Here is a 13905-nt window from a genome sequence, read left to right as displayed (position 1 = left end):
AATTTTCTGCGATTTTTACTATAAAAATGGTCAAAATACATTAAGAACCACACCAAAATCATAGTCCAGAGGACAAATATTAATACTTGTGTTATTTTATTATTTCGTTTATTTTTCCTCTCATGATGACAGGGGAGGCATAGCCTCACCTGCCTCCCCTGACTGCACGTCACTGACAAGTACGCATTTGGGGTCCTGTCCATCTTTGGATCAACATACTTGTGCAAGCAAGTGTTTTCCACCATGAACTTCATAAAAAGCCAAAATCGGTCGCGACTCACTGATGACAGCTAACAGTCGTGTGAAGCTCAAACTTACTATCATGATCTCCGCCTTCTTCTACCTTCCTCTCCCTCTCCTTACCTGTCCCATTAGCCCAACTCCGTTCACCTGCGCACACAGCTGTTCCAGATCTGTAATCTAAGCACTATATATGCCTCTCTCACCAGTCACCCATTGCCAGATTGTCGTCGATGCGTGCACCAGACTCTCCAGCATTCCCCTGACTGACTCCCCGCTACCAACTCGCTCCGACCACGTATCCTGCCCCCCCCCCCCCCCCCCCCGCCTGTCTTCCGTCCGCCCTACAAATAAAAGACATAACCAAATATCCCTGCCTGTCTTTGTGCTGCAATTGGGTCCTAACCACACCCGTTACAGCCAGGAAAACGCTATTGCGGCCGCAAGGCCAAAAAGGAAGCACCTTTTACTCTCGGCCACAAGGATATAAAAACTGTGACATTGTCAGAAATCCACATGTTGGTCCATGGTCCTTCAGCCTGGATCTGTGCTTTGACTTGTTGATGTGTATGACTGAGAAGGTTTGCTGCAGATGAAGGTGGATCCAAACAGGACCAATCGGTCCTCTTTCAAAGAGAGGTAAAACTCAGGCAGAGTGGAAGACTAAATTTTGTTCTCTATACATAGTCACAGAAACGTAGATACTTTTTTATATTTGCTATTGTTTTTAAAACCGATTGAGATTTCATTTTCATATTTTCTTACATGAAATGAAATGAATGAAAAACAAACGTCTTCCACCTTGGATTGGAACAGTGCATTGTGTAACAGAGGGTGCGATCTCCACTCTAGTGCTCTGCCCATTCCTGTGTCTCCCAACAAATCAATTAAAAACAAAGTGCAGTTATTTGACATGAATTTTTTTTCCTTCATTTCCGAATTGAACGAAAAACAAAAATGTTCTGTGTGTCCCGTGCCCTGTCATTCACGTCTTCCGTTGCTATGGGACTTAATTTGGTAAAAACTGGATTGATTTTGTGTGAATACTCTTTACCTGTAAATAATAAACCCTGCATTTCTGTAAGAGAGAGACTTTCTCAATCACTCTCTCAGTCGCTGCAGAGCCGTCAATACCGGCCTCTCCCTCCACAATGAACTCACAGAGCAGAGACTCAGAGTCTCTGCTCTGTGTGTCTCTGGTGATGGAGGCTCTGAGGACTGGATGAAACTGTTTCACGGGAACGCTGTCAAACTGGAAAAACCTACCTTTATTGATACTCGAAATTACCATAATATATAATTACCACCGTGACCCTCAAGGCTAACAAATTTTAAAAAGGCACCGCAAGCTTAGATCTACATCCTTTCTACAAAATAACTAAATGCGACTGAGAAAGCTTCTGCATTTTCTTACCTCTTCAGTCAGACACTGTGACTTCAGCTGGAGTCAGTCAGTCATCCATCAGCTCGTCCATCATGGCTCTGAACGTCCCAGGAGTGATAGCCATGGTCTTCTTCTACCTGCTGGTCCTGGGAACCGGCATCTGGGCTTCCTTCAAATCCAAAAAAGAGAAGAAGAAGAGATCGGCCGACCAAATGGAGATGACCCTGCTGGGCAACCGTAGGATCAGCCAGCTGGTGGGAATCTTCACCACGACAGGTCAGTTTTCTGATCAACACGCCTTAATGTTGATCTTTTCTTACTTCCTTGTGGTTCTGTTCATCCTTCTGAATTCCCCATTTCCGAAATATAATATCTTCATCCATCCATGCTTTTAATTTGAGCCACCACAGTCAGATCGTTTAGAATAAAAACATTGTTCAGCCTGGAATCACCTGAAGCTGCAATCTCATCCGTAAATCACCTCGGTCTGAGTGTTAGTTTTCATATTTTTTGAAAGGTAACAATGAACAATTCAGAAGGATTTCCAAACTTTTTCACAGGGAATTTTTATTACGTAGTAACTGTAAAAAAGTCCACTAGAGAGTGATCTTACTTCACGTTCTGAAGAAAAGTGTGATGTTTATCTGCGTACAGTTTAGAGGTCAGGTCAGCTTCACTTAGGCCTTCAGACACTGCAGGCCTTAGTGCTCAATTCAGATTTATTGCTCAGATCCAATGTTTTTGTTTGGCTGTTCACATTATTTTTTAAATGTGGCCGATATTAGATTCCGGTGTGAATGGGTCACGTCCTGAGCTGAGCCTCACCTGCATGTGCAGAAGTAGGTTTTTTTGTTTTGTTCCATAAGGAAATTTTGAAAAATAAAACATTTAAAACAATGAAACTATAAAACATTTGAGAGAATGATTAAATCTATAATAAAACGTACTCTTCCACACACAGTTCATTTAGTACTTAAATAAAATATGGATTTTTAATTTTTTTTTCGTCAGAAATTCTAGATCTCACCGTTTTGGTCAACATTTATACAAAGAATTATTCAAAGTTTCAAAAAGTTGCTTTTGGAAAACCACGGACTGCTGTGCATTCCGCAACCTATAGATGCTGTGACAGTAATAAAAATTATTATTATAATGTCAAAATATGATTTACAGATCATTGGAAATTCTGGTACCTCTTATAAATGCATTTCATTTTTTAAATTTAATTTTTTACCTGTTCTGTCAGTGTGCTAGGCATACAACAAAGAGTATTTGTATTTGTATGCCATCGCATCTAGGACAGAGTTAGTCTGCAAGTGGAGTTCTCAACCTGCAATGTAACCCTTTATTAATTCTTAAATCATCAAGAACTGCTGCAATAACTCTGTCCTGTGGACGACCTGTAGGATGACAAGAGCACAGTTTTTGGTTATGGAGAGCCGCCACCAACCCCCCTCTTTGGAGAACTATTTATCATGTTTGGGTTTATAAACATCTGATCACAACTTCAAGAGGGGGAGAATCAACACGGGTGAAACAAATAAACATAGAAACAAACAACATTTACACAAAAACATGAACAATGGATGACATGTATTGAAAAACAATTAATTAGGTCCAGGAAAACTGGAACTACAAGAATAGAAAAAACAGTCTTTATTCGTCACACAACACACCACACTACAACACATGCTTGCACACACAGACACACTCACATGCTTTGGATGGTGGCCGGTGAAATGGTTCCTCCGCATTTAACCCATCCTGGCTTGTCCTTCCTCCGGGGCCACAGCCAGGAGCAGTGGGCAGCATACGTGGACGCGCCCGGGGACCAGGTGAGTGAGTGTCCATCGCTGGTCAGACGATGATGTGTGCATGTTTTTGAGCGGGGTCCTTAATGACGTGAGGTGGAGGAAACCCCATGTGAGCACGGGGAGAACATGCAAACTCCACACAGAAAGGCTCCTATTTGGGAGATAACCCGCCGGAGCACGGTGCCAACAGCGCCCCAGGTGGGAATGGAACCCAGGACCTTCTTGCTGTGAGGCAGCAGTGCAATGCACTACGCCACCCCCAAGGTGGTGCTGGGGTGCACTCGAAGCAGGTGTGGTGGTGTGTGCGTGTGATTGGACCGCCTGTATGTGTGTGTGTATGTGTGTGTGTGTGTGTGTGTGTGTGTGTGTGTGTGTGTGTGTGTGTGTGTGTGTGTGTGTTTCCACCGGTGAGTGTACATAACTTATCCCCATTGGTACTGATGTAGACGGGCCGTATTTTGTTGTGGCGCCTCCAAGCAGTGGAAAGGGCCCCGAAGCCCCCCGAACTCTGCAGCCTTGTAGACATCCTACATCTTCAGGAAAGCCCTTAGCACCCTGCCCTGCGGCCACAGAAGACCCCCGGGCCCCTAGAAAAGCCAGAGGGCCGTGGTGCATTTCACAGTTTGCGTGTGCTTTATCAACTAGACTCTCGCTTTTTCTTTTATTAGGTTAAGTGGCCACAAAAGCTGTGCAATTGCTTTGTGAATTCCCCCCTCAGTGTCCAATGTTAGTACTTGTGGCAAGTTTCAATTAAGCGTGTTTTTATATGTGTTATTTGACTGTGTTATTCTTATACTGTCATTCACCACACCATCAACTACCCCATTTATATTGCCAAACTAATTTCATGGTAGACATGGTGTGTGTTGGTATATGTTTTGTTTACTGTCTTATAGCTACATGGATCGGCGGGGGCTTCATTAATGGACTAGCAGAGGCAGCCTACACACCCTCACTGGGACTGACACAGGTCGCCATCCTCTCGGCAGGAAATGTTTCCTGCTTTATTATCTGTAAGTGTAAGGGCTGAACTTGATAACACACAATAACTAACATTTCTTAAAATGTTCTCAAGCAAGTCATCTTTTGAAGAGTTACTGTGGTGTGGGGATGGTGTGGTTTAAGCAGCCACACCTGTCTTGGGTCTAGGTAATTGGGCCAAGGATCGAAGGTGGCTGCGCCTGTTGCTCGTCAGTGCATTCAACATGTTAGACCTTGCCACTCTCAACAATAAACTGGTGTTTTCAAAATATCTGCTGGTATCTGCTTTGCAAGACGAGTGATCTATAATCACAAATATTCATGTAATGTTCATGGAATGTCTCACAAACAAAATGTCTGTCTTTGTTTCATTGAGGTGGACTTTTCTTTGCCAAGCCAATGAGAGACCGAAGATATGTGACCATGTTGGACCCTTTCCAGATCAAATATGGAAAAGTAATTACAGGACTAATGGCAGTTTTATCAATTGTAACTGACCTGGTGTGGATACCATGTACCCTTATTGGGTTAGGTAAGCACTAAAATTACCATTCAAGGTGTTTGTGACTTGGACGTTTGTCTGAAATGTCAACTGTCTTTATGTCTGTCTCAATAAACTGCTCTGACCTTTCACCTCAACATGCTGTAACGTTTACAGAGAATGGTGCAAAAAACAAAAATGTTGTGTGAACAGTAGTTCACAGTACAGTAGTGGCCACACTGCTTTTAATGACAGGTCAGAGGAGAACATCCAGATTGGTACAAGTTGAACAGGAAGGCGACAGGATCTCACCAGAAGAACTGGGCATTTAAACATTGGTGAAGAGCATCTGAAACACAAAACATTGAAGAGGATGAAGAAGAACCACTCCAGGTTCCATTCCTGAAGCTCAGAACAGATCTATCTAACTTATGGATGTCAGCTGTGGGAAGGGGGAGCCAGCAGTGGAAGCAAACTTGACCAGTGATGTTTGATAAGACAAAGTCCAGATACTGCTGCACAATAGTTCCCAAAAAAACAATGTCTTACCTGCACTTACTAACTTCTTGAAATTAACTGGGATCATGTGTTTATACATAACAGTTAAACCGTGTCCTGTGTGTGTGTGTTTGTGTTTCAGGCTCCAACATGAGTGTGATTCTGGATTTATCCTACACTGTGAGCATCTGGATCTCTGCTGCCGTGGCCGTCACCTACACCCTGCTGGGAGGGCTGTACTCTGTGGCCTACACAGATGTCATACAGCTCATTCTTATCTTCGTCAGTCTGGTAAGTCTCATCAGAGGAGCTGGAAATACGTATATTTGTGCAACCTTACAAGACCTTAGTTTCATTTTAAATAAGGCTTTATAGATACAAATCACAAACACTAAAAACATACATAGCCTATATATCAATGACTCCCCATGCATTCGTGAAACTTGCCAATGATTCAGCAGATCGGTCAAAAGTGAGATTTAACAGTGTTCTGGTGCACATCAAGAAAAACTGGCCAAGCTGGTGAGCAATGACATATCACTGCCTTATTAACATAATTGGCACTTGGGCTATCGTAAAAATGCTAATCTAGAATGACATTTGTCTTCACGTTGCAACGAAACATTATATCACCAGGAGCAAAATTGTTGAACTGAAAACAATAATTCTCATTTTGAAAGCAAAATATTGGTTCAACAGTTTATCCAAAGTTGGATCACCTTGTGAAAAAATTTGTTGTTGCATGGTGAGGTATTTGTATTTGAGTGACAAATAAAAACAATGTTCTGCAGGCGGACATTAAACAAAGAGTAACCATATTCTAACCCACTCATATTTCCCAAACAATTTACTTAACATCGAGGACAACTCAGGTGTTTCTAAAGTAGTTCACTTCTTTAGAAACATAGGCAACAACTTTCTCACACAAAGTGCAGCGTTTACCTGAGACCACAGCTTGCTTGCTGTGAGACCACTTGGAGGATACATTCTTCTGGTCTGTGAATATGCTTTCACCAGAAGTGCAATGGAACCCCCGCATCAGTTTCTGTGCATTTCTTGTCAGTGTATCAAGTACAGAGACACTCAGAATCTGCAAATGTAATGTTTCTATAGACAAGGTAAGCTTTCACAGCTTTAGGGAAAGTGATTCATCCTTCAGATTATTCTAAAAATTTCATTACAGACACTTCAGTTAAGCAGTTATATATTGTTTGTCTCCATGCAGTGGTTGTGCGTTCCCTTTGTTGTCATGAACCCTGCTTCCTCTGACATCACCAATATGACGTTGTCCAACACCTCCCACACCTCCTGGCTCGGTACACTGGACACCAGCACAGCCTGGATGAAGATGGATACTTTCTTAGCTATGGTGAGAAGGAAAAAGCTTCTGTCAAGATATTTTAAATATGTGAATTTAATTCATCTTAAATTACAGTTAGAGCAGCAGGTTGAAAATGTATTGCTTGCTTTATATTGTTAGTTCACATTTATTTTTTTTCCTGCTGAAATGACAAATTACAATTCCTTATGGCTCAATCCAGCACGTTGTATACAAATGTGTGTATAAAATTGTGCCAGTGTGCACAATACTTTTGTCCAATAAGGACACTGTTCACACCTGTTCAGCTCCTAACTCATCACAATGCCTCTATCAAACAGAATCTGTCCCCACGGCTTTAGGAGTCATTACATATGGTGTTCCTCCAGGCTCCATGTTAGGCCCACCACCATCTCCTCTTGAAATCCTATATTTTGGCCATATTGTTTATTCAATTTTTTTATTATTATGCTGATGAACCTGTATACTAGGATGTTTAATTACCAATGCCAATGTGTGCAAACAGTGTACAGTCTGCTGTTTTTTACTACTGGAATTCTGTTGCTGTAATTTACAACTGATCTGTTTTGGTATCAGAACATTTTTATGAGCTTGACTGGGAGTACTTGAGCACAGAATGGAAAGTGATACCCGATGTCTGTATAAGTGGATCTCTGATATCAAGACAAAAAATATTGTGTCTGGTCATATGTTCACTTTCATGAACTCGCTTCTGTCAGAAACGTGCAATGAGGTCTCAGTCTGGATAGGCAGTGAAAAACCAAGAGTTTTACGCACAGCAACTTAATGACCGTGGGATTCTCTACCCACAGGTACGCCTTTAGGGGGGGGGGACATGGAGTCTATTTTGCACTTGATTGCCAACATGGCAAGTTTTTATGACAGGCGGGAACAGAAGGGCTCGCTGGCCAAAAGGATAAATAATAAACAATTATAATTATAATCAGTCTGGGCGCAGGAGGAGTGATGCTCCAGGCTGTCTCCTGGTAGCTGATGAGCCTGTGTGCCGATCCCCTCTGCAAGACAAACAAACATTTAGAAAACTCTCTGCCCACGGACTGGACCAGTCAGCTCTGCCCGGGAGCCGATTAGGTTTATTCGAGGCAGCTGTGCGGCCGCGGAAAGAAGCCACGCTGTCGTCTGCAGCTGCGGCTTAACCATGCCCCTTGGTCCACCACAATGATGTATCGCATGAAGCCCAATGGAAATGATTGATAACTAGACTGCTATGCATCACAAGAGAAGAGAGAACAACACAGGCTAAAGGCTACCACATTATCCAATGGATGCCTGCAGCTATGTTTCAAATTAATTAATTGATCATTTCTAACCAAGATTCCATAACAATATCTGATCCTGTGCATAGTATCACATTTCTATATCTTACATATGTGTTTTATATTTTGGGATCATTTTATATATTTTATATTTTAAATCATATATCATTTCATTATTACTTTTTATTCCCCCTTTTTTTCTCAGACTGATAAGCTTTTTTTTTTTAATGCTTATGGTCTGTACAGAGTGCACCGAACCTCACCAGAAGAATTGTGTTGCATATGTAAAAACACCGGGTGAAAATATGCGTACTCACCAATCATAATGTACATTTATACAAAAAGGCACTTCAGTCACCAATGTTATTCTTATTATCACCGGGTCAGCACTACTCTGTCTATTTGTAAGACATGGATTTCATGGTGAAGAGTAAAAAAATTCTAACCATCTTCTTTTGAAGGCTCTAGGAAGCTTCTGCTGCCAATCGTTGCACCAAAGGACCTTGTCTGCCTCGTCCTCAAAAACAGCCCAGATCAACTGTTACGCTGCTGCAGTCAATGTAATAATATTTGCAATTCCACCAACTATATTTGGAGTCATGGCTGCATCTGCAGGTATCAACTTTTACACACCACAGAATGCTATAGAATTAGATATAGATGCTTTGAATGTTTTTTTGTATTTTAATGTAAGTCATTTTAATATTTTTATAATTTTTTATTATTTAAATTCTTAAATGTTTGTGAAATGTTTACTTATTTTGTTGCTTTTTACATTTCCACACAGAAATGATCATTCATATAGAAAGTTCTTTCTGGAATCTATGATGGAAACTAAGGATTTATCAGACACCCCCTTGACTCTTCTGCTTCCTTTCTATTCCTTGAGAGACTCCCCAGTAAACTCAACTGACACTTCCACAATACTTCCACTCACATAGTGCAGCAAATATTCAGACCTTTTACCAGATTAAAAGTACAAAGGCACTGAAACAAAATGACTCTTGTAAAATGGGGATGGTTGATTTACCTGTTGCTTGTTGATTGCTCTGACTGGGGGCCTACATCCACTCTGATCCCGGGCCCAATTACTGAGACCCAAGACGGGTGTGGCTGTTTAAACCACACCACAAGGGCAAACACTGCTGGGCTATTTGCCAAGAAAATATCCCGTCTCATTATTTATTCTCTCTGTACCTCAGATTGGAACCAGACCTCCTACGGTTCTCTGTCTCCTTTTGAAAGGGGACAGGCAGCTATGATCCTGCCCCTCACCCTGAACTACCTCACACCCTCCTACATCGCCATCATCGGCATCGGAGCTGTGGCTGCCGCTGTGATGTCATCAGCTGACTCAACCTTACTGTCTGCAGCCTCCATCTTCACCTCAAACATCTACAAGAACATCCTGAGGAACCAGGTGAGGAAACATGTTGTTATCCCAGACTATAACCTGCACTGAGAAATATTTTGAACCTTTTCTTTCTCTTATGTAGTACAATTATTTTTTTCTCCTTTTTATTCTACTACCCTTTTTGTTATGTGAGTTGCTATAACGCTATGCTACTAACACATCTATCTATCTTTCTATCTATCTATTTAAAATCCAACTGGAAAATCAAGAAAATCTATCAATCCACAAATCAGTGTCCAGAGTTTCACTGGAAGCTCTTTCTGTCAAGTGATCGGAAATTTACTTTAACAAGAATCAGGAAGTGGTGTTATAAGTGCATCAGGAATTCAAGCTCTGTAAGAAAATGATGGTGCAGAACCATTGGTGGCCACAGTGGCTCTTCTGTCAAGTCATGGCTGAGGTTTTACAATGTCTTGCTGGATCTGCTGTGTGGTAGTAACACCTGGTGCCACAGCATGGGGTCACCACAGCAGAGGATTAAGAGGAAGGGACAGGAAGACTATTACAAGAGTCTATTACTTCATCATGTCTTGGTTTTTCCTCTCATTTCAGGCATCCCAGAGGGAGCTGCAGTGGGTGATCCGTGCTGGGGTGGTCGTGGTTGGTGTCGTTGGAACATCTCTGACCACTTTCCAAAATAGCATCTTGGAGTTCTGGCTCATTGGTGTAACTGTCTTATATGTCTTCATTTTTCCTCAACTGGTTTGCGTTATTTTCTTTGACCAATCCAATGGATATGGGGCTATTATGGGACTTGTGGTGAGTTTGTTGTTGAAAGCCTTGTGTGGAGAACCGATGCTAGGAGTGCCGGCTACCATCCACCTCCCAGGAGACAGACTGGAGGATGGTGTTCACATCCAAAACTTTCCAGTATATACTGTGTGTGTGCTGTCTTCCATAGCCTCCATCTTTCTATTCTCCTTCCTGGCTGCACTGCTCTTCAGCAAGGGCCTCGTCCCTGAGAGATGGGACGTGTTCAAAGCCAAACTCCAAGACTCGCCTCCAGTAGCAGGTGGTGTAATGGGTGACAATGGGAAATTGGATGAAAAGGATCCACAACAAGAGGCTTTAGAGCCAATGATGGACTCCAATGAAGATGAAGATTCCTGAGGATGATGGACAGCCACTGTTGATATCGAAGGTTTCTGGATTCTCTTTGCCAGAAGGGTTTGGTTGTAAGAGGATTAAATATGCTCTCTAAACACTCCATCTCTCATCTAATCTCTAACTCTATGAGCCCTTATTATTTCAGCAACAATTTCTGTGTTTTTGGCGATTTTAATTATTTTACTTTTTTGTTTAATTGTCTGCAGACACGCACAAATAATAAATTAGAAATTCACATATCTACACACCATCACTACTTCTACTTGTCAAGTCAATTCTTCGACAGCCCAATCCCTACTTAATTAAGGATTTCCAATACTCTTTCTTCCTCTGCACATTACTCAAACTCACTCCCAACAAGTTCAAAAGCATGGACGGATGATGTATTTATGTCATGCCGTTTTATATTTTGATATTAAAAAAGGTTACATTCATCCTGGGTCTTCTCATATAGTGTCTTTTGTTGTATCTCTTGTTGAACATCTCATCTGTAACTGGAGGGGAAACATGTTTAGCAAGAGGGATCTCAGTAGCAGTAGAACCTGTAACCTCAGCAGTGTTAACGTGTGCTGCCGTGTGGAATTCAGACGCGTGAACAGAAGCATGAGAAAGTATGAATAGAGAAACATAAAGGTGTGGTTGATCAGAAAGCTGACGTGTCATGGTGAAGATTACCACCAGCTGGCTGATCCTGCGGTTGCCCAGCAGGGTCATCTCCATTTGGTCGGCCAATCTCTTCTTCTCTTTTTCGGATTTGAAGGAAGCCCAGACGCCGGTTCCCAGAACCAGCAGGTAGAAGAAGACCATTGCTATCACTCCTGGGACGTTCAGAGCCATGATGGACCAGCTGATGGCTGACAGTCCATCTGGATCCTTCTTTGGGTTTTGACTTAAGCTGTTCTTTATCTGCCATGTTCTGATAACGCTGGAAATTGGCTCATTCTGAAGTTGAGTTTTTTGTTTTCTTCTCCTTTTGGGTGGATGTGAACTGTCTCGATTCTGATGTTCTCGGACACCTCTTTAGAGGAGCCATGGTTGTTAACTCCAGACAGAACAGCCACCACAGTCCAATAGTTTAGAATAAATAAATTGTTCAACCCTGGAATTACAGTCACCTGACGCTGCAACCTATAAGTAAATCACCTAGGTCTGAGTGTTAGTTGTCATATTTTTTGAAATGTAACAATGAACAATTCAGAAGGATTTCCAAACTTTTTCACAGGGAATTTTTATTACGTAGTAACTGTAAAAAAGTCCACTAGAGGGTGATCTTGCTTTACGTTCTGATGAAAAGTGTGATGTTTATCTGCATACAGTTTAGAGGTCAGGTCAGCTTCACTTAGGCCTTCAGACACTGCAGGCCTTAGTGCTCAATTCAGATTTATTGCTCAGATCCAATGTTTTTGTTTGGCTGTTCACATTATTCTTTAAATGTGGCCAATATCAGATTACGGTGTGAACGTGTCACGTCCTGAACTGAGCCTCACCTGCATGTGCAGAAGTAGTTTTTTTGTTTTGTTCAATAAGGAAATTTAGAAAAATAAAACATTTATAACAATGAAACTATAAAACATTTGAAGAGAGTAAATCTATAATAAAAATTACTCTTCCCACACAGTTCATTTAGTACTTAAATAAAATATGGATATATTTACATTTTTTTCTTCAGGAATTATAGATCTCACTGAATCTTAATACAGGTACTCCTCACTTAACGGCCGAGTTCCGTTCCGAGGACCAGGTCGTTAAGCGAATTGGTCGATAAGCGAGGACCCGTGTTATTTCATGCCAGGGTATTGTACACAGTGCACAATACAGACTGGTCGGAGAGCTGGTCGTGAGTCCGAACCGTCATTAAACAGCCAGGTCGTTAAGTGGGGAGTACTTGTATTTCGATATAGAAATGACGACATCTGTGGTTTATTGCCAATTTTGACCATTACCTATCGCTATTACTTATAACTTTTACATGTTTTTTTGATATCTTATTTAATAGGAATTATAGAACCATTTTTGTCGACATTTGTAAAAATAATTATTCAAAGTTCCAACAAGTTGCTTTTGGAAAACCAGGGACTGCTGTGCATTCCGCTACCTATAGATGCCGTGACAGTAATAAAAATTATATTAATAATGTCAAAATATGATTTACAGAACACTGGAAAGTCTGGGCATGGTACCTCTTATAAATGCATTTCAGTTGGACCTGCTCTCTGCAGAAGATCGTGAAGCGCTGCCAGCTGCCAGCCGCCACCAGCTGTCTGCAGACGTGAATAATTTCACGCTAACTGCGTGTGGACACTATTTGCAACGAGGCTCATTTTCATAGAAAGGGGCCAATTTTCCACCAAATGTATGACTAATACATCATTTAAATATGTGCAAATAGTACCAGTGCACCAAGACGCTATTTGTGTTGCAGCACAGTTAGTGACGATTTCCCGTTTGCGTGTGCTTTGTCAATTAGACTCTGGCTTTTTCTATTATTTGCGCCGGTTTAGCTGCCGCAAAAGCCGCGCCATCGCATTGTGAATTCGCCCCACAGTGTCCAATGTTGCTGCTTGTGGCTTTCAATTTAATTTAAGCATGTGTGTTTGTATATGTTTTGTTTTCTGTCTTATAGCTTCATGTATCGGAGGGGGCTTCATTAATGGACTAGCAGAGGCAGCCTACACCCCCTCACTGGGACTGGCACAGGTTTCCGTCCTCTAGGCAGGAAGCGTTTCCTGTTTCATTATCTGTAAGTGTAAGGACTGAACTCGAGAACACACAATAACTCAAATTCTTTAAGTATTGTAAAGATCAAGTCAACTTATGAAGAGTTACTGTGGTGTAGGGATGGTGTGGTTTAAGCAGCCACCCCTGTCTTGGGTCTAAGTCAGGGGTCGGCAACCCGCGGCTCCAGAGCCGGATATGGCTCTTCTATCCCTCTTGCGTTGCTCCCTGTGGCTTCGAGAAAATAGATGTTGATTAAATAATGGCTATTTAATTTAAATACATTTTATTCTTTTCAGTTAATTTTTTCAATGTATTAGTTATGATTCTGGAGATTTAGGTGATCTTGTAACATTGGGATAAAACGTGTTTTCATATTTTGTCGATCATAATATGCATCGCACCTTGTATGCGTCACCTGTTGCCGACAGACTGGTGACTTTTTTTGAGCTCTCGAACCCCGGTAAGCTAACCATGGAAACATCCAAAAAAATAAAAGTTTGAGGAAAATAGAACGTTAAAGTTCGTTTCATGGAATGCGGAGCGGAATCGAGACATGGAATGCCATTCCCGACACCTATTTGAACATGAACAAGTACCAGTGACGTGCAGTGAGGGTTGGGGTTGGGGAGGCACTGACTCACAAGTCAGATTT

The 13905-nt window shown here is 41.7% G+C and overlaps 1 protein-coding gene across 1 annotated transcript; it reads left to right on the top strand.

The window, feature by feature from the left end:
- Nucleotides 1-1716: 1716 nt before the first annotated feature.
- LOC307247667 (high-affinity choline transporter 1-like) lies at nt 1717-10538 on the top strand (the record flags this gene model as incomplete). Its single annotated transcript, XM_080024697.1, has 6 exons — nt 1717-1900; nt 4335-4451; nt 5541-5689; nt 6624-6714; nt 9217-9434; nt 9981-10538. The coding sequence occupies 6 exons, from the start codon at nt 1717-1719 to the stop codon at nt 10536-10538; spliced, it is 1317 nt and encodes a 438-aa protein (XP_079880823.1).
- Nucleotides 10539-13905: the final 3367 nt, after the last annotated feature.

This window comes from Zeus faber (genome assembly GCF_960531495.2).
Source record: "Zeus faber genome assembly, contig: SCAFFOLD_61, whole genome shotgun sequence".
NCBI lineage: Eukaryota > Metazoa > Chordata > Actinopteri > Zeiformes > Zeidae > Zeus > Zeus faber.
The sequence above is the reverse complement of the archived record's forward strand: the minus strand, read 5'-3'. Positions and strand labels throughout refer to the sequence as shown.